This window comes from Schistocerca americana, chromosome 5 (genome assembly GCF_021461395.2).
Source record: "Schistocerca americana isolate TAMUIC-IGC-003095 chromosome 5, iqSchAmer2.1, whole genome shotgun sequence".
NCBI lineage: Eukaryota > Metazoa > Arthropoda > Insecta > Orthoptera > Acrididae > Schistocerca > Schistocerca americana.
Genome location: NC_060123.1, coordinates 520672118 through 520698297, shown reverse-complemented (window position 1 = coordinate 520698297; position 26180 = coordinate 520672118). Strand labels below are relative to the sequence as shown.

The 26180-nt window shown below is 42.1% G+C and overlaps 1 protein-coding gene across 1 annotated transcript in view; it reads left to right on the top strand.

Annotated features, from left to right (window-relative positions):
- The window catches only part of LOC124616482 (alpha-tocopherol transfer protein-like), a 139011-nt gene extending 114857 nt beyond the window's left edge, over positions 1 to 24154 (top strand). The window contains exons 5-8 of the mRNA XM_047144792.1: positions 2475 to 2727; positions 7692 to 7802; positions 18870 to 18975; positions 23702 to 24154. Coding sequence (XP_047000748.1) covers positions 2475 to 2727; positions 7692 to 7802; positions 18870 to 18975; positions 23702 to 23853 — 622 coding nt within the window. The 3' untranslated portion in view covers positions 23854 to 24154. The remainder of the gene's footprint in view (positions 1 to 2474; positions 2728 to 7691; positions 7803 to 18869; positions 18976 to 23701) is intronic.
- The last annotated feature ends 2026 nt before the right edge of the window (positions 24155 to 26180 follow it).

Sequence of the window (26180 nt, the reverse complement as noted above, 5' to 3'; positions counted from 1 at the left end):
TTGATAGCTTAAAACACGCAGTAACGAGAGTAAAACAAGTTGTAGTTGTAACTGGTTGGCTGTGTTGGATTCATTTACTGATCTCCAGCCATTGCTGCAGCGCAGCTGTGTTTCAACATATTATCTGTTAAGTTTGCTGGTTAGTCGCTAAGAGCCCTCATTTTCAGATGCTGGAAGAATATAGAGTAATGTCTGTCCGGTGAGGTACACTGCCTCAAGACATTTTCATAGTTCCTAGCATTTTATTTCAATCCATTGTGGCAAGGTGCCACAGCAACCTTGTATTTTGATTAATATTAAAAGACAGTCCTCAGTCGTACAGTGTTCTTTACTGATTCAAGAACGACGCGTTTCATCCGATTTCGGCATGACAAGTTATCTCGTGCAACTTTAGTCGTCAGTCATAGCACCGTAGAATAAGACAAAGCTCGTAAACTGTAACCATGACCCTGGAACAAAGTGCTGGCGCCTATCCGCGTCCACACAATACATACACCCTAATGATATGATTGTTGACCGCCATCTCCCGAGATGAGCTGGTGACACTCTTCGCGGCTAAAACGCGTCGTTCAATAAATGTTCAAATGTGTGTGAAATCCTATGGAACTTAACTGATAAGGTCATCAGTCCCTAAGCTGACACACTACTTAACCTAAATTATCCTAAGAACAAACACACGCACCCATTCCCGAGGGAGGACTCGAACCTCCGCCGGCACCAGACGCACAGCGCCTTAGACCGTTCGGCTAAACCCAAGCGGCGATCAATAAATACAGTACTGGCCATTAAAGTTGCTACACCAAGAGGAAATGAAGATGATAAAGGGGTATTCATTGGACAAATATATCGTACTAGAACTGACATGTGAGTACATTTTCACGCAGTTTTGGTGTATAGATCCTGAGAAATCAGTACCCAGAACAACCATCTATGGCAGTAATAACGGCCTTGATACGCCTGGGCATTGAGTCAAACAGAACTTGGATGGCGTGTACAGGTACAGCTGCCCATGCAGCTTCAACACGATACCACAGTTCATCAATAGTAGTGACTGGCGTATTGTGATGAGGCAATTCCTCGGCCACCATTGACCAGACGTTTTCAGTTGGTGAGAGATCTGGTGAACGTGCTAGCCAGAGCAGCAGTCGATCATTTTCTGTATCCAGAAAGGCCCGCACAGGACCTGCAACATGCGGTCGTGCATTATCCTGCTGAAATGTAGGATTTCGCAGGGATCGAACGAAGGGTAGAGCCACGGGTCGTAACACATCCAAAATGTAACGTGCCGTCAATGCGAACAAGAGGTGACCGAGACGCGTAAGCAGTGGCACCCCATACCATCATGCCAGTACGGCGATGACGAATACACGCTTTCAATGTGCATTCACCGTGATATCGCCAAACACGAGTGCTACCATCATGATGGTGTAAATAGAACCTGGATTCATCCGAAAAAGTGACGTTTTGCCATTCGCGCACCCAGGTTCGTCGTTGAGTACAACAACGCAGGCGCCCCTGTCTGTGATGCAGCGTCAAGGGTAACCGCAGCCATGGTCTCAGAGATGATAGTCCATGCTGCTGTTTGTGCAGATGGTTGTTCTCTTGCATACGTCCCCATCTGTTGACTCAGGGATCGAGACGTGGCTGCAAGATCCATTACAGCCATGCGCATAAGATGCCTGTCATCTCGACTGCTAGTGATACGAGGCAGTTGGGATCCAGCACGGCGTTCCGTATTACCCTCCTGAACTCACCGATTCCATATTCTACTCATTGGATCTCGACCAACGCGAGCAGCATTGTTGCGATACGATAAACCGCAATCGCGTTAGGCTACAATCCGACCTTTATCAAAGTCGGAAAGGTGATGGTACGCGTTTCTCCTCCTTGCACGAGGCATGACAACAACGTTTCACCAGGCAACGGCGGTCAACTGCTGATCGTGTATGAGAAATCGGTTGGAAACTTTCCTCATGTCAGCACGTTGTAGGTGTCGCCACCGGCGCCAACCTTGTGTGAATGCTCTGAAAAGCTAATCATTTGCATGTCACAGCATCTTCTTCCTGTCGGTTAAATTTCGCGTCTGTAGCACGTCATCTTCGTGGTGTAGCAATTTTAATGGGCAGTAGTGTAACACCGTGCAACCTAAGGCTGATTGTTGATAGTAATAAGTATGCAACTTTAACATTTGACTTACCGTATTCTACCTTTAACGTAAGATTATACCTGTTAATGAACAGATTATGACAGCATTAATAATTTTTAAATTCGGCCAATAACAACATGATACACTGAAAATCATGTTTCAGTTGCATCCGTTACCCGTTAGATAGGCAACCTGCAACTTGCATAGGGTGCTCGGTTTAGCCGTTTAGTAGTACAGATTAGGACTCTGCCGACTTGAACGTCTACCATGCAAAGAAGAGCTCGGTGAAGGACAAACAGCTCGGCAGTGAGTGTGTTTGGCGTTGCAGCCACGTGGCGGCCTCGCCGGTGCTGCACCCTGACGGCTACATCGTGCTGTTCGCGCGCCTGCTGCCCGACACGGCGGACCGCTTCGTGCACGCGGACGCGCTCAAGTTCTACTGGATGTGCGAGGACCTGGCCCTGCGCGAGCACCCGGCCAACACCGGCTTCCTCTTCGTGTTCGACCTGAGCGGCATGTCGCTGCCCCATCTGGCGCGCCTCAACCTCGTGCTGCTCAGGCAGTACCTCGTCTACACGCAGGTGAGCGCTGAGGAACCCCGTGTAACAAGCAGCACATACAGGCGAGCCCAAACAACTGTACCGTGACGCCACAGCCGAGCGGCGATCGGATTATGAAGGAGCCAACACCAAAAGACTTGTGCGACTCATAAAATGAGCGAGTTTCTGTTCGATATATGCATGAGGCTAGTAAACGGAGGCAACACATACAGTTGTTCATGCAGAAATGAGACTAAAACTGTTAAGAAAACACAAGAGCAGTGCGGTTTATTTGGCAACGGTCTTGCCGCAGTGGCTACACCAGTTCCCGTGAGATCACCGAAGTTAAGCGCTGTCGGGCGTGGTCGGCTCTTGAATGGGTGACCATCCAGGACGCCTTGCGCTGTTGCCATTTTTCGGGGTGCACTCAGCCTCGTGATGCCAATTGAGGAGCTACTCGACCGAATAGTAGCGGTTTCGGTCAAGAATACCATCATAACGACCGGGAGAGCGGTGTGCTGACCCCGCGCCCCTCCTATCTGCATCCTCCCTAAGGATGACACGGCGGTCAGATGGGTCCGGTAGGCCACTCGTGGCCTGAAGACGAAGTGTGCGATTTATTTTGTTCATGTCATATACAGGGTGATTTAGCTGTCCCAACACATGGGTTCTATGCAACCTGCAACGCCTTCAAATACCACACACACGATTTTCACAGTGTCTTCTCACTCACTACATTCAACCACAGTCCTAAGCAAAAATGAAAATTATATTTTTATAGGAAATTTAATGACTTAAATTTACTGGGATACGTTTTCGCTAGAGGCTGTAGTTTTCGAAATATTCAACGAAAACATGCAAAAGTGATCTTCAAATGCGTTTTTCTTGAATTAATCGAAAACCGTGCACTCCAGCAAAAACGCAACCCTGGTACAAAATTTAGCTGCGTTAAATTTCCTATATAAAGGTCCTGTTCCTTTCTTCGGTAGGACTACTAGTTTGTGCTTAGCCAATGAGACTATGAAAATCTCACACATAATTTTTGAAGGCGTTGCAGGCTGCATTAAACCTATCGGTAGGGGCAGCTGAATCACCGTTTATACTATTACAAAAACCACATTTATGAACGCAGTTGCTCACATCTTTGCAAAAGGCGTGTTCTCCTGGTTGTGAAATGTTCAGAATATTTGGAGCATTTTAAATTGTACAGTAACTATTTTGTAAAACATTTACACATTTCCAAATAATGTTTACATATAAAAGCACTGAGGCCTGCACACTGTTGTCACTTTGTCCACACAACTTACTGTTTCCAGCACACCTTCACGAACAAATTCAGTTACGTACTGTTAATGGTTGCTTAAAATCAGAAAAAAATTCTCTTTTTCATGTTTTAATAGTTTCCTTAAAACGATACAAGTATATGGCACCAAAATGACTGGTGCCTCAGTTGAATATTTTAAAATGCCTTCACTTAGGTTTGCAACTATACAGTCTAACTGAGAAGTCAACATATCATCTCTAACTAACAATTCTTTAAAATTATCACAGTTTAAGCTTTTAAGCAGTGAGTAGCTAGAGTAACCTGCAATTTATATCAGCTTCGCAACACTAGAAGCTGCATCTTCGAGATCAGTTTGATTACTTTGAATACTTCAGTAAATCTAACAATAGGGCTACAGCTGCATTAATTATGGTCAATAACACTGCTATTTACTGGTATAGAATTAACGACGATCCTCCTAAAACGGTCAATGTGCATTAAACTTTGTACCTGTCCTTCAGGATAAATATGGGAGTTCATCGAGAAAAGCGATGAAAGAAAATGTCCAAATGTATGTGAATTCTGCTGAGGTCATCGGTCCCTAGACTTACACACTACCTAAACTAACTTATGCTAAGAACAACACACACACCCATGCCCGAGGCAGGACTCTAACCACCGGTGGGAGGTACCGTGCAGTCCGTGACATGGTGCCTCAAACCGCGCGGCCACTCCGCGCGACTAGCGATGAAAACAGCGGAAAACAAAGAGCATGGTTTTTGCAGCAGGAAACATTGGGTTACCCTTTTTCATGGCCAATAAACGAGGAAATAATCAATTTGTCTTCATTTAAAGCGAGCAATGGCTGGCTACGGCATTTTAAAGGAAGGCACAATAATCTCGAATTGCATTTAAGTTGTGAAAAACTATCAATAGACGCTACAGCAGCAGAAAAGTTTACTGAAAAATTCAAAAGTGAAGCATAATCTTATGATCCTGAATTTTTATACAACGCATTGAGAGAGGCCTTATTTGGAATACTTTACCAGAAACAACGTTAGCTTCTAAAAGGGAAACTAGTGCTCCTGTGGTTATGGTTAGTATAAATCATGTTACCGTGCCAAAATCTGCATTCTTGATAGAGAAGACGGACATTTCAAAACACTGTTCCTGCCGCCAAACGTGAAGAGTTTGCTGCACCCAATGGACCAGTCGGTTATCGAAACTTTGAAGAGGCATTACTGAAGGCAATTGTTGAGGAAGCTTCTGACAGAAGGCGGAAATGAAGAAGTCATGGTGGCTCATCGCCATAACTTGAATTTAAAAGACTGCTCTTAAGTTGTGGTGGGAACACAGAATTTGGTGAAAACAACCAGATTACAAGGAGCTTGGAATAAATTGGAAGACATTTCAACCAAAGATGAGGTACAGAAAGACGAAGATGAAAAGAAGAAGAGTGAAAAGTAAGGCAAAGAAGGAGAAGCGGCAAAGGACGCTTTTGAAAATCTCAGAACGTTCCGACTGCAATTGAGAGGATGTAGATGAGTGGCTTGCCTGTGACTCTTCAGAACCTGGGTTCCAAAATATCGGTGTCGATTAAATCATTCAAAACGTGCGAGAATACTCTGATAACCAGGAGCATGAAGTGGCCACTAAAACAGATATGAAACTGTCAGCTGGTATGGCGTTTGCGTGTCTTGACACTGCACTAACACGGATAGAGCGGCAGCCTGAGTGTGAGTATACAGGGTGAAAAGTATTGAAACCGACAAACTCTGGGAGGTTGTAGGGGACATCAAAACAAATATTTTTCCCTAATGTCATATGAGGAGTATTTAAACCGGTAGAGGAAGATTTCTCTGGCGACAAATTAATTAAACCAACAAAAAAGTCCAGAGGGGACATATCTGGGGATCGAGCAGGCCATGGTACAGGACCACCTCTGCCAATCCACGTTTCTGGGAACCTTCGGTCCAGGAATCGACGCACACGACGACAGAAATGTGCCGGCGCCCCGCCATGTTGGAACCACATGTGTTGTCTTGTAAGGAGCGGGACGTTTTACAGAAATTCTTTCAATGCTCTGATCATAAAATTGTAACAGTGCCTGCCATTTAATGGCCTAGGTAGCAGGTACGGCCCAGTTAAACAGTCCCCACGAACACCGACCCACACATTAACGAAGAACCGCACTTGATGAGCGATAGTAACTGTGGCATGTGGGTTATCCTCACTCCAAACATGCGAATTGTGCATGTTGAAGACTCTATCACGCCCGAAAGTTGGTTCATCGGTAAACAACACAGAGGATGGAAATGTAGGATGCATTTCACAGTGTCCCAGGTACCACTGCGAAAACTGTGCTCTGGGTTAATAATGAACTGGTTCCAGGTTGCGGACACGCTGTAAGTGAAATGGACGTAACAATTGCTCTAGAAGGACTGTTCTTACATTCGTCTGATTCGTCCCCATGTTATGTGCAGTTGCACGAGTGCTGATTGAAGGATCCCGCTCCACATGCTACAAGACAGCTTCCTCAAATTGCAACGTTCTTACCGTGCGACGGCGTCCCTGTCCAGGTAATCTGCTAAATGACCCGGTCTCACGCAGACGTTGGTACACAGCAGCAATGGTCGTTTGATGTGGGATAGTGGCCGAGCGGTTCTAGACGCTACAGTCTGGAGCCGCGCGACCGCTACAGTCGCAGGTTCGAATCCTGCCTCGGGCTAGGGTGTGTGTGATGTCCTTAGGTTAGTTAGGTTTAAGTAGTTGTACGTTCTAGGGGACTGATGACCTCAGAAGTTAACTCCCACAGTGCTCAGAGCCATTTTTTGACGTGGGATACGGCGATTAGGATATTGTTGTTGATAAACCCGCAGTGCAGCTCGTCCGTTGTGGTGCGCTACGTAGTGCGCACCAAGCATATCAGTGTACTCTCTCCAGGTGTATCGCTCCATTAGTAAACAGAGACAATGCACTACTACACTGGTGGACAGCAGTTGCCTGCAACTGAAGAGCGTAATACGCCCTCTAACAACTGAAGAGCGTAATACGGCTTCCTTCGGTTTAAATACTCCTCATAGGAAAAAATGACATTAGGGAAAAATATTTGTTTAAATGTCCCCTACAACCTCCCAGAGTTTGTCGGTTTAAATACTTTTCACCCTGCATACAGCTGCTCACCGTAAAGCGGATGCGAAACTTGGCTGCACAAAAGTGACTGAATACAGAAAAACTGACACTGACTGATATGTTCAAGAACTGACACTGTGTGTAAGTGAAGTACTGCACAGAATCTAAGTAACATTATTTTGCAGTCATGAACTTAACATTACAGCAGTATGTACATACAAATTTAGCTTTTTTCCATGATTTATGCAGTTATCCGGATATTTGACTATCCGGATCAGATCCAGTCCAGAGTCTTCCGGGTAATTGGAACCAAACAGTAATAACAAAACAGAATTACAGGCTGGTCGTAGAGTTCCTCTGCGGCAGTACGCTCTGTTTGTTGTATACGTTAAGGCATACAGCTCATTACAGTCCACGTGCAACGGAACACCAGTCTTGTAGTTCAGACTGGGAAATACAGCGGAACAGATTTGCTCTGCTGAAAAGACTCATCATATTTATTCGCTGCACCTACATTTTGTACACGTCTGGTTTACCCCGCTTCCTCGAAAGAGGAGACTACTTAATTTCTGAGCAGCGAAAGGCAAGTTTTAATTAATTAATGTTTCAGGATGCCCTGCCGTCAAAGGTAATTGGTAACCACATGGTTAACGTCGTCCCGGCGACGGAGACGTTGATTAATATCATGAAGCCCATAATGAAGAAGGAGCTCTCCGACAAGGTAAGGGCCGTCACTTTTACTACGTCGCCGGCGCTTTATTAATTTAATGAAAGAGCTACAGCGAGCCATCCCTGAGGTATTAGGAACAGCCCCCGCAGCGCTACACGATTCTTTGCCTGCATAACACACTTTCCGAACCCCGCCATCACGCATACAAAGCGAATATTGTGAGCGGGGCATTACGGCTGCTTCCACGTCCACAATGTTGTGTTTATTTGAATATATGTTGCTGTCTAACAAATGGGCAGCATAAGACACACACGAGTACACATTTACGACAAAATAAATATGCTTACAAACAGGCAATAAATATAGCGGAATCCGAAAAACAAAAATTTTCTTGTGCAGTAGCTTAATGTGATCAGTGTTTGGAGCTGATCTATTACTTAAAATGTAAAAATTTATCCTATCAGAAAAAATGGCAATAATATGCTTAACAACCCACAGCGCTGTTATAATCAAAACTGTGCTCTCTCTCTCTTAGTCTTTCTCTCTGTCTCTCATACAAACACACACATACATACACACAATATCAGTTAAATGTAATAATAAAAATAATAATTATTATTATAAACGGTGGTACTACCACTGTTGGCAGTAGTATTTCACACGTTGTTTGCACTTATTGGGTATTAATATTCACATTTTGCTTACTTCAGTGTATACAAAGTATACGTGACATAGACACAATAGCAAAAGGCGCCTGTGACCGCTGGAGCTATTTACAATTGTATTACTGTGCATGCACGGTGATACTTATTGAACTGCATGAAATAAAATTGTCATAACTTCGGTTTGCGTTAGGACTTTGAAACTGCACGATTGGCCGTGGGCCATGATGGGAATTAGTGTGCGCATGTATGGTTTGGTTTAGCGACGAAGCGCACTTTCATTGGCATGGGTTTGTCAATAAGCAAAACGAGTGCATTTGGGGTACTGAGAATCTACATTTCGCGATTGAGAATCCTCTTCACCTTCAACACAAAGGGAGATCAACAGTGACAGCCACACTGGACTTATTAAAAACGATTAGACAGAGTTTTGAAGAGAGAGAGAGAGAGAGAGTGTGGCACTGACACTCTGTGACCTCAGCAAAACCTTTGACTTCATCTCACACACAGCACTAATACCCAAGTTAAGATGCTATGGTGTTGGAGGTGTTGTTCTATCAGCACTCCAATCTTATTTGGAAAACCGAAAGCAGGTAGTATCAGTGCACGGAGCAACTTCTCTTGAACAAAAACTGGAACATGGAGTGCCCCAAGGATCAGTCTTAGGACCTCATATATGCCAATGATACGAGCTGTAATAGTCAAATGTTGCAGTTTGCAGATGACACTTCCCTTATTGTCAAAGGACATACAGCCGCAGAGGCTCTTGGTGCATCAAATTGGATGTTTGAAGAAATAAAAGAATGGTTAATCATAAATAAGATGAAGAACAATGAAGAAAAAACCCAACATTTCATATGCAGCCTAACCAACGTTGAAGAGCAAGAAAACATGGAGACTGTCAGACTACTGGGCTTCAAGATTGACAGCAAACTCTCCATGAATGATCACACTGCATATGTATGGACCAAACTTTCTCGTGTGATATACCTCCTGAGGAACCTGAAGAGGGTAATAACTGACCAGTTTCTCACAACAGTCTACCACGCACTCTTCCACAGCCACATTAGTTATGGACTGTTGTTGTGGGGACACTCCTCAGGCTGCAAAGATGTGTTGCTATTACAAAAAAAGCCATCAGGATCATATCCTCTAGCAAAAGACTGGACCACTGTAAGCCTATTTTCACCAGGCTAGGCATAATGACTGTTTTTAGCTAGTATGTGTTTTTCTGCCTCATTTATATAAAAGAAAATCAAAGGAATTTTAGCATAAGACAAGAAATACGTAATCATGACACTCGCTGTAAAAGGAACATTGAAGTGCCAAGGTGTCGCCTATCAAGTACACAAGACAGCTTTCCAACAGTCGCCCTAAAAATGTACAGTCAACTGCCTCCATAAGTGAAATCCCTACCACCTGAATTATTTCGGAAAAAAATTGCTCAGGACTTGAAACAACATCCACTATATTCCTTGGAAGAGTTTTTCAACAGTGGTTCTAGTGAATGGACAAAATAATAAATAATGTTATGTTTTCTATATAATTTTGCCTAAATTTAATCTTCTTTTTATGTTCTCAGTTAACTGCACATTTAATTTTGTGTTTTACTTAAAGTACATATTTTGCCAAAACGAAACTTTATGTGTAAACATTTTGCTTTATGGTATTTTCATTTGCTGCTATCAAGTTTTACTTTCCTGTTTAGTTATATTTCATTTTCTCTCTGTTCTATCTGTTTTTGTGCACTGCATAAATATTTTCTTTTATTTGTAATATAAATTTTGTATATGGTGTTGTATAAATATTAGTTGATAAACATTGTATTTGTGACGCAGTCTGTCCAGCCATGGCTGGTAAAGGACGAAGATATATTAATAAAGTAATAATATGGTATGCAGTGTTCAGTCACGGAATTATCGTGTGACATTCTTTGATGGCACGGTGACTATCGAAGCTGTGCTGTGCTTTTGGGAGATGATTTCATCCCCATTATCCAAAGTCACCATGATTTCGACAAGATGTAGTTCATGCAAGGCGGAACTCGACCGCATCGAAGCAGGGGAGTGATGTTTTGGAAGAGCCCTTTGCGGACCGCTGCATGGGCCACGATTGGCCGCTACATTCTCCGGATCTGAACACATGCGACTCCTTTTTGTGGGGCTACTTTAAAGACAAGGTATACAGCAATAACCCCAAAACTATTGCTAAGCTGAAAACAGTCATTCAGGAGGTCATCGACACTTCAGCGGGTCATGCAGAATTTCGCTATTTGTCTGCGTCACATCATCGCCAATAATGGCAGGTATATCGAACATGTCATAACCTAAATGCGAACATCTGCAGTGACGTTTTCATGTTAAATAAAATGTGTGTAGGCCGTAGTTTAAACTAATTTACGTTTGTTTTCATATAGATCAATAATTGTCACCCTGTACTTGCAGTCAGAGACCTCCACAGAACTTGGAAACTTGTACTGAATTAGTGTTTTGTTTTTTCTTGTCTTCTGCTACCAGGCACCCAGATGGCGTACATACTAAAGATACGAGTACATATAATATGTTAACTAACGTGAAACTGCTTTATGACGGAGATTTAACCCTCCAAAAGCCGTGGTGGAAATAAAATAGTGACTGACTTGCTGAACACTTGCATGGTTTTGTAAGCCACTGTTTGGCTCCCTTAAATATCATGCTTTTTCACGATCGCAATCGATAATTGTTTTATGTGTACCTCAAACTCAGGAGTAATTGAATAATTCGTGTACTAGCAATAAGAGAACTATCCGACTGTGAGTAGCGGCCTTAAACATTTTTTGCGTTCGGGTTCCCTGTTTGTTTACATATTGTACTTGACTCTTCATATCACAAGTAACTCTAATAAATTTGCTGTCTTTTATGTTATTTACAAGGGGTGACTCATTTACCTATTACTTGTATAGTTTTGTAAGATAATGTTTATTTCCCATGACTAAAATGTAATGAGTTTTCTTAAGGAGTGCACATCTCGGCTTATTCGAGGGCAAGAGCAAAGTTCTTACTGTACCAGCCACTGGATTTGGAAGCATGTCGTCATTATACTAGCTTACGTCTCGTGTTATTTGGCTGCTTCTTTATCTTATTTGTATGTTGAAACAGCACTGAAATGTATGAGTATGGGGGTGATTTCTTAGACGTATTTGTAATGACATTTTCAAAACGTTAATGGGCAAATTAATAGAAAAATTATGTCGTCGAAACAGGTAGACACTGCATACAATTTCCTTCCTGAGACTCTAAGTAGTAGGGTGAAAATAGCTGAATATGACACAAGTGAAGACAAGTTGGCTTTAGAAATGATGAGATTCACCGACAGGCAGTATTTGCGACGAAACAGATACCTGGAAATAGATGCAATATAATATGAAAACCAGTTTTCATGTATAGACATTGTAAAATATTTTCTAAACGTGAATCATGTGCAACGTAATGAAAAATTTGGTTATCCGCAATATTTTATAGTTGTCCGCAGAAGCCTGTTCACTAAATTTAAGTACCAAACTAACGTACATCGGTAAGCAAGGAGTCTGAGCAGAGCGCAGGGAACCACCCATTTTTTAAATAATTCTCGACGATGGACTATGAGATTTGAAAGCTCAGCTTTGTCTCTCTATTCCAATAAAGGACGTACTATTTTATATGGCAGACAATACTATACTTTAATCAGCAAAAGAGGATAATCTATAAGAACGAATTATTGTTCAGAACACCTAAAGGACGCAACCCATACACATTAACGGGACAGACTAAATCTCTAGTTTTAAGCGAAACGATTCTGTAAGAAGAAACAATAATAAAATGGTAGAGTAAGTAAAACATTTTAATTAAGCAGGCTACGATATTACATATCAGTTTGAAAACAACAAAGAGAATGAAGTAGCAAAATTCACAATACACGTGTAACAACAAACAGGGGCTTGACGGGTGAAATATAGAGACACGATTGACATTTTGTAAGCCCAAAGTTACTCCTACATTGTTGTATGGAAATACTGTGTCAAAACTTACAAGGTATTAGAATTCAACTGGGGGGAAGCACTTTTCTCAGGACAGTAAAAGGATGTAGCAATGTGAATAACGGCATCAGTTATGAATGAAGCATCTATCCTTACGGGACAAGGTCCATGAAAAAAGAACTAATCGAGTGACTACATTAAATTAATAAATGCCCAAAAATTGCCACCTCTCAAAATCTTCTTACAGAGAAAAAGTCAAGGAGTAGGGGGGGAAGATGAGTACCGCACCAAAAAGTAAATGATAATGCCTGAATTATAGACTTAAGATCCATTTACTGTGGTATTATCTAGAAGATAATTGTCCTCTATGGGATCAGGATTGTGATCCTGTGAGTAAATCGGTACGTAGTCATGATCACCGCTACGAGTTTAGACTCCTGTACAGAGATCAAGGAGACCTATCTGCGACAACTTTGTTACTGTGAATGGTCGGTCATCCCCTAACGTACTTACCACAGACGAACCCTGGTCAGTACATAGTTTCATACAATGCGAGAGATAAACATACATAAAACCAAAGTGCTTTAGACCAGGAGGTAAACGTCGAAAGTATTCAGCTATTTCTATTGAAGACATTGCTCTTAGAACGTAAGATTACCTGATACATAGGTACATTCAAATTTGAATCACTGAAAGTAAACGCTCATTACGCATTCCTAAGGTTAGCAGTTGCTTAATATTTAAATTTCAAGTACTGCTGCGTAGCAGCATTTTCTGATACAATAACAGAGATAACTGTTCAATTCTGTCGAAAATATCGAATGGTTACGACGCACGCACGAACAGATACTTTGTTTGTGCTGCACGACGACGGAATTCATCTCAGCTTCTAAGCTAATTTAGCCATTCACCGTTTCCCGCAGAAACCGAAGCCCTTCGTTGGTAGTATTAATTGGAAAGAACTGCAAGAGAACCAGTTACGTTCTTATCAGTAACAACATGTTTCGTACCCGTGCAACAATATGACTCCAGAGTGACGGAACTCCAGCTAGCTTTAGCAACATCATTCGAGGCCACCTGGTAGCAGCGTTTTGAAGAGTGGAGGAGGACACACATAACTTCCATCAAGATTACCAGATGAGGCCTAGGTCGACTATGTTTTGTAGAAGTATGGGAGTGATTTGATACATTCTTAAGCTATAGAAGCAGTGAACACACTCTTGTAGGTCTCACTTCGGGGGTTTCCGAAATTATCAAGATTTTTCAAGGATCTTTATTGGCTCAGAATCCCATTGTCAACACATTTGCTTGCTGTTTGAATGCGGTAGCATTAAATTTTCGAACCGTTTTTGTTCTAATAACTTTTTCATAAATAAAATATACTCAGAATGCGAAGATTAGTGTTATTATTTTATTTTCCGGTAATAGTTTAACATTTTTGTTAAAAGTGGGAAAAGACCCGTTTCTTGTCCTTATTTTCTTCTTCTTCTTTCGATTTCGGCCATCTTTGGACCACGTTCAACAATTCACTTGCCCGGCTTTTTGATCTTTTTTTCTCTCTTCCCAATATTTCCTCATCATTTTCGAGTGGTTCCTCCTCCGCTCTTCCGACCATTTCCTGTTATTATTCTTTAGTTTCGTTTCTTCTGGAAAACACTTAATTTCGTTCACTATTTGTCTAAACTTTTCCCTGTCCCTGATTGACTCACGGGTGACATTAAAATAGGCCAAATCCTTTTTCACCATCTGTATCCATTTATTGTTGGTTTTTTCGTTCCTGTTACTATGTTCAAACACTTTTCTTGTTAGTCTGTTTCCATCCATCCTCGACAGGTGACCATAAAACGTTAGTCTGCGTTTACGCATTGCCTCACTCACTTTCTCAATAGTTTTGTATATTTCCTTATTACTCTTTAGCTTGTACTCTTCTCCAGTCTTTCTCGGTCCTAATATTTTTCTCAAAATTTTCCTTTCTTTCTTTTCCATGTTTTCTATTTCCCCCTTTTTGTTAAGAGTTAGGCACTCCGATGCGTACAGGCATTCTGGTCTAATGACAGTTTTATAATGTCTTAATTTAGCTTGAATCGAAATGTTTTTTTTGTTATATATGTCTTTGGTTTTTTGAAAAGCAAATTCCATTTTCCTTGCTCTCGCCTGGTTTGCACTCTTGTCTAAACCATTCACTTGAATTATTTCACCTAAATACTTAAATTTTTCTACTCTCTTAATATTGCCGTATTTAGTAATAAGATTTTTCTTGTTATTTCTATGATTAGACATATACACGGTTTTTTCAAATGAAATCTGCAGTCCAGCTCTGGCCGAAACTTCTTGTAGTTTCTCCAGGTAGTTCTGAGCTATTTCTTCGTTTTCTGTAATTATTGCCAGATCGTCTGCAAAAGCTAAACAGTCCACTTCTATTTTTTCTTTTTTTGTTCCAATTCTGATGTCATTCTTGGTGCCTTTGAGTTCTTCTTTCCATATTCTCAATATCTTTTCCAGTACGCAGTTGAAGAGGATTGGGGATAAACCATCACCTTGTCTAACACCTGTTTTAATTTCGAACTTCCTTGAAATTTCACCCATAAATTTAACTTTGGCCTTACTGTTTGTTAGCGTCTGTTTGATAATTTGAATTGTTTTCGTATCGACCCCAAATTCTTCCAATACTTTCAGTAATGTTTCTCTATCTACCGAGTCGTATGCTTTTTTGAAATCTACAAATACTATTGCAAATCTCTGGCCTCTTGAGATTCTGTAACGAATTAGCGTTTTCAGGTTAAATATTTGTTCAACACAGGATCTACCTTGTCTAAAACCTGCTTGATATTCACCTATTTTTTTATCCAGAACTGGCTCCACGATTTGAAGTAATTTCCTTGACAAAATTTTGTATCCTACTGGTAGTAGCGAGATCCCTCTATAATTATTAACATTCATCTTATCCCCCTTTTTGTGTAGTGGGTGTATCAGGGCACACTGCCAGTCTTCAGGAATTCTTTCTTCGTCCCAGATCTTCTTAAACATATGTTCCAAAACTTGTGGGATGTTGGTATCCATTATTTTTAGGATTTCTGGTACTATGGAGTCTTCACCTGGGGCTTTATTGTTTTTTAGACTGTGTATTATGTGTTTTATTTCTTCAGCGTCTGGAGGTTTTGACTCGGTATTAGTATTTCGGTGGTTTTCAAAACTCATTTTATCTTTGGGTGGTTCACAATTTAGTAGATCCTCGAAATATTTTGCTAATATTTCACAATTAGTCTTGTTTGTCAAACCTAGCTTGTTCTCTTCATCTTTAAAACATAAATTTGGGGATTGGTATTTGGTTAGCTGTTTTCTAAAAGTTTTGTAGAAATCTCTAGAATTATTTCTTTTAAAGTCTTCCTCAATCTGTTCTAGGTTATCCTGAAATTGTCTTCTTTTTTTATTACGGAAAAGCTTAGCTGTTTCTCTTCTCTGGATTTTAAAATTGTCAAGATCTTGAGGATCTTTTGTGGAGTTCCATTTCTGCCACAATTTCTGTCTCTTCTCCTGGTTCTCATCACATTCATTGTCCCACCATGGATGTCTTCTTACTCTTTTCACGAGACAATTTTCTTTTGCTATTTCAACTATTTCGTTTTTGATCTCCTCCCATCCCGCTTCCTTATTTATTGTGGATATGCCATCGCTATCTTTGTGCAATGCTCTTTGAAACCGTTGTTTAATTTCTTCATTTTTTAACGTTTCTGTGTTATATTTTGGAATTTTGTAAAAGGTTTTCTTCTCTTTTCGAAATGGGAGTGGTCTGAATTTAATCGTAGTCAAATAGTGGTCTGAATCAACATCAAGGCTTTTCAGCACTTTAGTGTTTTGAATTTCTTCTTGACAATGAAGTGAGATAGCCACATGGTCAATTTGGAATTCTCCGAGAAGTGGATTTGGTGATCTCTATGTTTTAGTTTTTCGGCTCAGCTTTTTGAAATGTGTTGTCATTATTTTCAAGTTGAAATGCCTACATACCTCTATAAGCCTTTCTCCATTTTTTGAAGTTCTTTTGTGACCTGGGAAGAGGCCTACTGTTCCATGGTATTTTTTCTCCCTTCCTATTTGTGCGTTAAAATCGCCTACTAACATTTTTATGTTCTTCTTTGAGCATCTATCCAGTTCCATTTCAAGTATCTCCCAAAATTCTTCAACTTTCTCCGGGTTATTTTTGTTGTCCTGGTTTATGGGTGCATGGCAGTTGATTATAGAGTATCCTTTGTTTTTACATTTAATCTCAAGAATGGATAGTCTCTCAGAACTCGAGTAGAAGTTAGTAACTGAATCTAAAATTGAGTGATGTACCAGAAATGCTGTTCCCAGGTATGGCATTTGTTTCATTAAGATTTTACCTGGTTTTCCTTTAAATAAACGATAGTTTTCAAAATCTAAAGCAGTTTCATCTAAAAACCTTGTTTCTTGTAATGCACATATTAAAATTTCTTTCTGGTTCAGCTTTTCAATCAATAATTTCAATTTTCCTACTTTAATTAGAGAGTTTACATTTAGGGTTGCAAACATAGTTGCTTTCTTAAATTTCAGTGTTGAGGGCTGCATACATGTTGGTTGGGGTCCTCCAAAATCCTTTGACCCCTTTGCATTGTTTCTATGAACAACGGAGGATTTGCCATTCGGTCTACCTCTTGGAGTAGTGTCTATCTTTGACGACGTTCCCATCCTGCTTTGCAGTAATTGTTGGATAATAAATTGGGGGATCGGGTTGCCCCGAATCCGAAATTAAAACCAAGGTAGTAAGCCCTGGAGTTAGCTCTTCCGCTCTCTCTGCCGTTGGGAAATTGTTCCTCTTCCGCCATTGAGACCGTTGGCTGGGTTTCACCTAGTAACCCTAGGCAGGGGCCCTATGACAGGGTGCTACCATCTGGAGCCGGACGGACCCTGGTTTTTTTACGAGGTTGTTACTCCTCCCCCTCCACACTTCCCCATCCTCTTGTTTTTAGATGGGCCCGGGCTTGGGACCGGCTCGCGGCGGTGTTCTTGTCCTTATTTTTTATTTAAAATATTTTATTTTTATGTATTTTATAATTCCTGGATGTCAGTGCAAACAGATCTTCTCGTGTTCTATACAGTTGTTGTTGTTGTTGTTGTGGTCTTCAGTTCTGAGACTGGTTTGATGCAGCTCTCCATGCTACTCTATCCTGTGCAAGCTTCTTCATCTCCCGGTACCTACTGCAACATACATCCTTCTGAATCTGCTTAGTGTATTCATCTCTTGGTCTCCCTCTACGATTTTTACCCTCCACGCTGCCCTCCAATATCAATTGGTGATCCCTTGATGCCTCAGAACATGTCCTACCAAGCCATCCCTTCTTCTGGTCAAGTTGTGCCACGAACTTCTCTTCTCCCCAATCCTATTCAATACTTCCTCGTTAGTTACGTGATCTACCCATCTAATCTTCAGCATTCTTCTGTAGCACCACATTTCGAAAGCTTCTATTCTCTTCTTGTCCAAACTATTTATCGTCCATGTTTCACTTCCATACATGGCTACACTCCATACGAATACTTTCAGAAATGACTTCCTGACACTTAAATCTATACTCGATGTTAACAAATTTCTCCTCTTCAGAAACGCTTTTCTTGCCATTGCCGGTCTACATTTTATATCCTCTCTACTTCGACCATCATCAGTTATTTTGCTCCCCAAATAGCAAAACTCCTTTACTACTTTAAGTGTCTCATTTCCTAATCTAATACCCTCAACATCAACCGACTTAATTCGACTACATTCCATTACCCTCGTTTTGCTTCTGTTGATGTTCATCTTATATCCTCCTTTCAATATACTGTCCATTCCATTCAACTGCTCTTCCAAGTCCTTTGCTGTCTCTGGCAGAATTACAATGTCATCGGCGAACCTCAAAGTTTTTATTTCTTCTCCATGGATTTTAATACCTACTCCGAATTTTTCTTTTGTTTCCTTTACTGCTTGCTCAATATACAGATTGAATAATATCGGGGAGAGGCTACAACCCTGTCTTACTCCCTTCCCAACCACTGCTTCCTTTTCATGTCCCTCGACTCTTATAACTGCCATCTGGTTTCTGTACAAATTGTAAATAGCCTTTCGCTCCCTGTATTTTACCCCTGCCACCTTCAGAATTTGATAGAGAGTATTCCAGTCAACAGTGTCAAAAGCTTTCTCTAAGTCTACAAATGCTAGAAACGTAGGTTTGCCTTTCCTTAATCTTTCTTCTAAGATAAGTCGTAAGGTCAGTATTGCCTCACGTGTTCTATACAGTATATTACATTAATTACACATGTCAGTGAAAACAGATCTTCTGGTGTTCTATACAGTATATTACATTAATTACACATTATCGTGTAAATATCAACTATAAAATGCTTTGTACATAAAAGTTTCATATTGATAAGCATTCAAAAAACTATCAATAATGCTTTGCAATAATTTTTCAGCTTTTTGTCCATTCAAAGGACATGGAAGAATTTTACAAACACGTGCCGAAATCAGTTCTGCCCAAGGATTATGGTGGTGAACTGGACAGCCTCGAAGTCTACCATAGTAAGTTACTGATGGAAAAACAGCTACGTCAGCGAAAATGGTCTCTGATTACTGATTTCCGTCATCCTTCCTCGCATCATCCTCGAATCTCAGAAAACAAACCAACTGAGAAAGTACAATCTCCGATATCAATTTACGTTCCATGGTAACAACATAGCTTACTTTCACTTAACAATCCTAGCCCGGTCCCTTCTCAAAACCCTCTCCCACGTGCTAACTAGCTCAAGGTACAAACACAGAGCAGCCAGCAGAAAATTAACCACCCCGTTTGTTAAAGCACAACATGCGCTTTCTGAAATCGTATCGTCATCAAATCTATACTATAAGACTAAAAAGAAAAATACAGAGGAACTGGGTAATTTGCTCAAGACAAAGAGTCTCACAAATTGAGCAAGTTAGAAATGCTTTGACCCACATCTGGCCCTTATGACAGGGCAGGAATCTCGCTGATTGTAGTAAGATTGTCTTCACTGATGAGATCCGCTTCGAAATGAGCCTGATGCCCAGTGGAAACGTGTCTCGAGAAGCCCCAGACACTGGCGGGATACCAACCTGACTCTTGCCCATCACATGGCTCGACGAGCAGAATGATGGTTTCGGGTGCCACTTCTTTACAAAGCAGGAACCCTTCGGTTCGCATACGCGGATTCCTGACGGTACGGTGGTACGTTTACGATATTCTAGGCAGTTTTGTTGCCCTTCATGGCAAGCCATCCTGAGCTTATATTTCAACGAGATAATGCCCGCCCGCACATGGCGAGCATTTTTACCGCTGACAGATCCTGTCTGCCAGAAAGATCTCCCTCCAACCAGCTCATGATTTTACGATCTGACGCGCCAGTTGGACAGGACGACATCCAACAACTCTATCAATCAATTCCCAACCGAATAAAGCCGAATAACTGCTTGCATAAGGGCCAGATCGTGTTAATAATCTGCACTAACCACCAGACGGGGGATGATTTGGAAAAGGAACCGGGCTAGGATTGTTAAAGGAAGTAAGCTATATTCTTATCATAGTACCTAAAGGGCTTTTGTGTGACTGGCTATAAAGATAGTACTTTCCAACACGTTTCTTTTCTGAAATACGAAGATTTTTGCTAATAAATATTCGTGTCTGTTTCCGTAGATGTCCGAGCTTCATTAGCATGTGTGCTCTTCACACATATAGCAACAGCTCATATATGTGTAGAGCACACATGTTCATGAAGTTAGGATATCTACGAAACCAGATTCTAATATTGGTACCTAGCCTTGTACATGCACGGGTTGTACGTGGTGTCATTCATGTGACAGGTCTGAAGATGACATGTTTGGAACGTCGAAACTAGTAGCCTAAGAAAATATTACCAAAATAACTTCTGTTTGCATAGAATTACTACATTTTGTTCTGTTTATTGTTCATCTAGTACTGTTTTTGAGTGTATTGGAAATGTCCCTTTAAACGCCACTACTTTAGCTCTTTACGGACATTTTTAAATGATATTCATATTTGATTGAAATTATGAATTGCAAACTGGAAGTCATGTTCCGTCTTCTGAATGGCTGGTCATCGGTAATGAAGAGAGGATTTATTTGATTGTGGGTCTTGGCTTCAACGTGACACATTAACTTCCCGTTTCTGCTGTCTAACAATATCGTCTACGTACGAGATACACGGTGCATTGTTTCAAAAGCTCTCAACTGCTTCCAACTGGGACATATTAGTTTGAAATTGGCCAAAAGTTCCTACAATCCTCCTCTGTAATGGTGCAAAAGCGCGGCGCCTGTGACGTCACCCTCGGGCTCAGCGAAGCTTCCAACAGCAAAGAGTCGATACAGGCCATAAAACTACCACAGCTTAGAAGTTCATGTGAACTGTAAGGTGGGTTAATTATGTTACATTGGCACCACTTTTGACCACTGTTCTGACCCATCAGGGATGCGTCGCACGACGGGTCAGTCGTTGCAGCCACTCCTACCAACATTCCACTCCTTCTTCTGACACCTCTGTCCTATGGCCTGTGGCCTATTTTTCGCATGTCGGAGTGTCGTCGAGCCCAGATACGTCCGTTCTTCCATGATTTTTCAATATCTGCTTCTGTACACTCTATCAAAAGTTGCATCACAATCTGTGACTTCGATGTGAGTCTCCAGATTGTATTTCTGGTCGTTTTTCAATTAACTGGCGCATTATAGTAGCTCCTATTATACGATCACCCTTTCTAAGATCATTTTGTTCCTATTTTAGGACGGCATTAGCTGTCTTTCTCATTTCATTTTTAACATTCCTTGCGTACCGTTTGTAAGACGCATTTAGAAAGCTTATTCCTCTGTGGTTCTCACAGACGTTTCTTCTTCCTTTTTTGCAGAGCAGTATCACCTTCGCTGTCTTCCATGATTCAGATACCATCGTCAACTTCCAGCAAACATGTAAGACGTGTAAGAAGTGTCTCAGTCTGAAGTCTTAGAGTCAAGATAATTTTTTCTATTACGTCTAAGAGAGCTTTCTCTCCTGTTTTTACACATTTTTATTCTCTCATGTTCCCCACATTTCCTTTTTATTTATTTTTTTTATCCGATTGCAATTGCTACCTGGTAATGATATGGAAACTGATCAAACGTGAAAAAGTTTTAGTAGTTATGAAGGATTCCCTTGCATTAGAGTATGGACAGCGTCACTTCCTGTACTCAAGCGTCCAAACATAAGAAGTGTTCTACTTGTAGATATTGGTGACCAGCGCTTATTCCCAAACATCTGTGAGCTTGACAATATACGAGTGGCATTCTAGACGCAAAGAACTTTTTGATCTATGAGCCACACAATTCCCCCCCCCCCCCCAGGAAGTTACGGTTTATAGACCTTCCTAATCGTTCGCATAGTGTGACGGTAATAGCAAGGAACAACGGTCGTCTCTGATGCATGTGTGATTTTAGATTCTGTGGCAAAAAATGTTTCAAATGGCTCTGAGCACTATGGGACTTAACATCTGAGGTCATCAGTCCCCTAGAACTTGGAACTACTCAAACCTAACTAACCTAAGGACATCACACACATCCACGCCCGAGGCAGGATTCGAACCTGCGACCGTAGCGGTCGCGCGGTTCCAGACGGAAGCGCATAGAACCGCCACCGCCACCGCCATTACATTCCACCAACTGTGAGGATCGTCGTATAACACAGTTTCTGAATACAACAAGAAACTACCATACAGAAATTTACAAACAGATAATAGTAGTTTATATAAATGCCACGAATGAAGCTTCATTTCGAAAACAGTCTAGAACGATCATGCCGACCTTTCAGCTGTGACAACGCAAAACAATTATTGAGAAAAAAATTCAGTATTGTGTTCGTTTCACGATTAGTTCTTTTTAAAAATGTTGGTGGTGACTGGGATTAGATAAAAGTGTGTTCCAGGTGGGTTCCTCGACATTTGGCAGACTAACACAAAAAAACTACGAGTGGGAGCTCCATTGCTTTTTTGCACTCGGTACGACAATGGTGGTGAGGAATTTTTGATCCTCATTGTTACCGGTGGAGAGACGTGTGTTTCCCATAAAAGTCCAGAAACAAAGCCCTAGTCCGAATGGTGTCACTCACGATACCCAGCAAAACAAAAACAAAGTCAGGCTAATCTTAGCGCTATAAAGGTTATGGCCACAGTGTTCCCGTGCCGAAGTGCAGTGGTGTACTGTCGGAACCTTCAGAGACAACTCCGTGCCGTTCAAAACAAAGGGCGTGGAATGTTGTCCAGCAGCATTGTGCTTCTTCAGTATACCGCTCACCCACATTCTGATGCTTTGAAGGAGGATTGTCTTCAGCAGTGTAAGTTGGACGTTGCTGAGCATCCACTATGTACTCCAGACATGGTCCCATTTCATCACTGTCTTTTTTCCCAATTGCAGGATCTTTCGGGGAAGAGAGCTCTGTGGAAACGACAGAGAAATGAGATCGGACACTAATGACTAATTTGCCAATTTGGTGGCCACTGAGTATGCAGAAGGCATAGTAAATGTTGTGGAGAGCTGAGACAAACGGCGACTACGTAGAAAAATACCTAAGATTTGGAAACACGGGGTTTCTTGGGGAATTTCATCGAGACAGTTTTTTCGGGATGTCAGCCAAGCCGTGGCGTTCTGCTATCGCAACTGTTTGACAATTTTCCTACTCGTCTTCTTTAGGCGAAGTGTCGGGTTCATTTTCAATTCTATTAGAGCGTCTATACTACAGAATCCTTTTCCGAGGAGTCAGTGGATGGGCCAGTAGCTTGCGTCCGGAAGAGGTATGCCGGTAGTATCGGCCCCCGGCGGACTAGTGAGGGGTCCAGGCGTCGATTCGTGGTTCTGTAGAAGCAGCGGGCGAAGCAGACAGGCAGCAACAGGAGTCCTTGATGCTCAAACCCACCTCCAGCCCATCGTGAGGTTCCCACTGCCAGCTGCGACAGTTCTTCTGGAGGTATGCGACTGGTCCACCCATTAGGCCTTCGGCGGCTACAAACAGACCAATTGGACAAGAATCTGACACTTCACCTGAAGATGTCGAGTAGGAAACTCGTCGAAACGTTGCGGCAACAAGACGCCACGACTCGTCCGATAATCAGGAAAAGTTCCATCAATAGAGAACATTTAAAAAAATGTATTTTCACTTCGTTATCTAGAATAAAAACTTCTGGAGAAACAAACGTGTTTTATTCTTACTTGGAGTGGCCATTTTTTGTAACAAGTGTCCGCCGCTGTGTTCCAGACGAGACGCGGCAGCGGCTGAAGGAGCACCGCGAGTGGTTCCTGTCGGAGCAGGCGCTGCGGGTGGACGAGTCCCGCAGGCCAGGGCGCGCTCTCACCGCCACCGATGTCTTCGGCATGGAGGGCTCCTTCCGCGCCCTCTCCATCGACTGAGCGCGCCGCGCCTCACTCGGCCTTCCGCCGCTGTCTCGCTGTACCACGCTCGCTTCCGCAGTAGCCAGTTGCCGGCACGGCCCAGCTCATTCATAACCTGAGACGGCTTACATTCTAGTGCACCATCAACCTTAGGAGAATTACTTTAACAAGAATCACGATTCTTCGGTTTTACTAGCGGTTGGATACCCGCATATCTCAAGATTATCTACTCGCCCTTCTAAACACACCAATATGAGATCATTACTAGTTTGTACGAAAAGAAAGTTTGTACAAAAATAAAATGGGAAGTGTGGCAAAATTCTAGGAAACAAAATTACCTGGCGCAGGAAATGGTGAGAGTGACAACTGACAGGATGTTGGTATGCGTAATTCTTTAAAAATTCTTTCTTTCTTTCTTTCTTTCTTTTGCTTATGCCGGTTTTCCCGTAGATACGCAGGGTCGGCATGGTTAATCGGATGTGGCAATAATAGTTGAAGGGGTGGCCGGATGCCCTTCCTGCCGCCACCCCGTACCCCCCAGGAAGGAATTAGTGCACCCCAACGGTCTGCGACGATTGTAATCCATCGAATAGTCCGAAAGTGTTCAGATGTCTGCGAGCCGTGTAACTGAGGCGGGACGTGGAGACCAGCCCGGTATTCACCTGGAGGAATGCGGAAAACCGCCTAAAAACCACATCCAGGCTGGCCGGCACACCGGCCCTCGTCGTTAATCCTCCGGGCCGGTGCGCCTACCCGAGTCCAGGAAGCAGCGCGTTAGCGCGCTCGGCTAACCTGGCGGGTGCGTAATTCCTTAACAATGTTTACATTTGTTTATTGACCAATTTCAGCTTCTTCGAGTGCATGCACATGATGACCGACGCTAGGTGCTCAGCGCTCAAATTGCCTAAACGCAAAAGCTGAATTTCTAACACAATGAAGCAAACGATTAAATAAACTGCCCCCTTGGATTTCACCAACTTTACAACGTTGGCCAATTTTGTAGTTTACCGAAAATAATAACACAACAGTAAAAGGAGAGCATGAAAACACAATAATCAGTTTCATTCGGCATACCAAAGCTTAGAATATACCCAACCTAAAGCTGGCACCATAACTAGCAATACACAAGTGTTTAACGAGAGAACTAAAATCAGCTGTCGAACACATTAGCCCAAGCTACCCACTGCTGTGCGTAAGAAATGAAAAGGAAATGAAGCAGTGAAGGCCAACAAAAAGGTGAGATTGAAATTTCACTGAACACAACAACATAAAATAACTTTTCCAGTGTTACTGCACTAACCACAAGTGAGTGGCTGTAGTTGAAAAGCATGATCTGTTGGTAACATACTTTGGCCAGCCTCAGCCATACTCCTTTCACTAGACGACTGCACTATATAATTTTGAAAAAATATTTATTGTTTTTAATGAATTCTTCCACCACATTCCACATATGTTTTAAACTTCTCTGTTAAACTTATCAATTTAAGTTTCTGTAGTAGATATCACTTTCCCCAATGAATACCGTATTCAATATATTGAGGTTCAGGGTCTAACTTGCACGTCTTTAAAAAGTATTCCCAGAGAAACTCAACAACAATGAACGTAACTTACATTTTTTTTGTCGTTTTCATGAAGTCTGCAGAACATGTTACTGAAAGTACATTGATAGTCTAAGAGTGTGCTACAAAAGTATTGTCAGGTTCTGGACCCTACTTACAAAAAAAACCTCTTTAAAAAGTTGTTGCAAATGTAATTCAGCAAGAATTAACAATCTTCTATTTGGTGGGCATAAAGTACCCAACCCTCATTTGTAATGCGCATTACGGAAAGTGCCTTGGTATTGCTAGGATTCACCGTCGTAGCTGAATGTACATTGCAGCTAAGAACACTAGACTGCAGCCCACTCTGCGCTCCCTGGATTGACGAAACCAACTGCCGTCCACTCCTCCACACCGGAATGATTTCCTATGTTGACAGGAAGCCAGCCCAGACTCCAAGTCCTCCAGGCTTGCTCGGCGACTTCCTGCTTTGCTATGTCCAGCCAGCTGCTCCACTTGGAAGTTCCTACGTGTGTTGCCTTCTACCTGGACATCATTCCACTGTCGTCTCCGCTGTGACTCTCTCAGATGATGGCTGTGGCCACTGTCCACCCACACAAGGTCGTTTTCTCAGTAGCCAACAGCCTCGACTGCCACGCTAGGACATAAACAAGCTCAGCCGCCACACCGTATGTGGCCTGGCGTCGAACCCAAGTCTCTGCCGTCGCTGTCGAAGTCGCTGTTGCCAGTTCTCTCCCGTCCATCAGACAGCTCCTCGCTGTGACAGGACGCTGATCCACGCCTCGT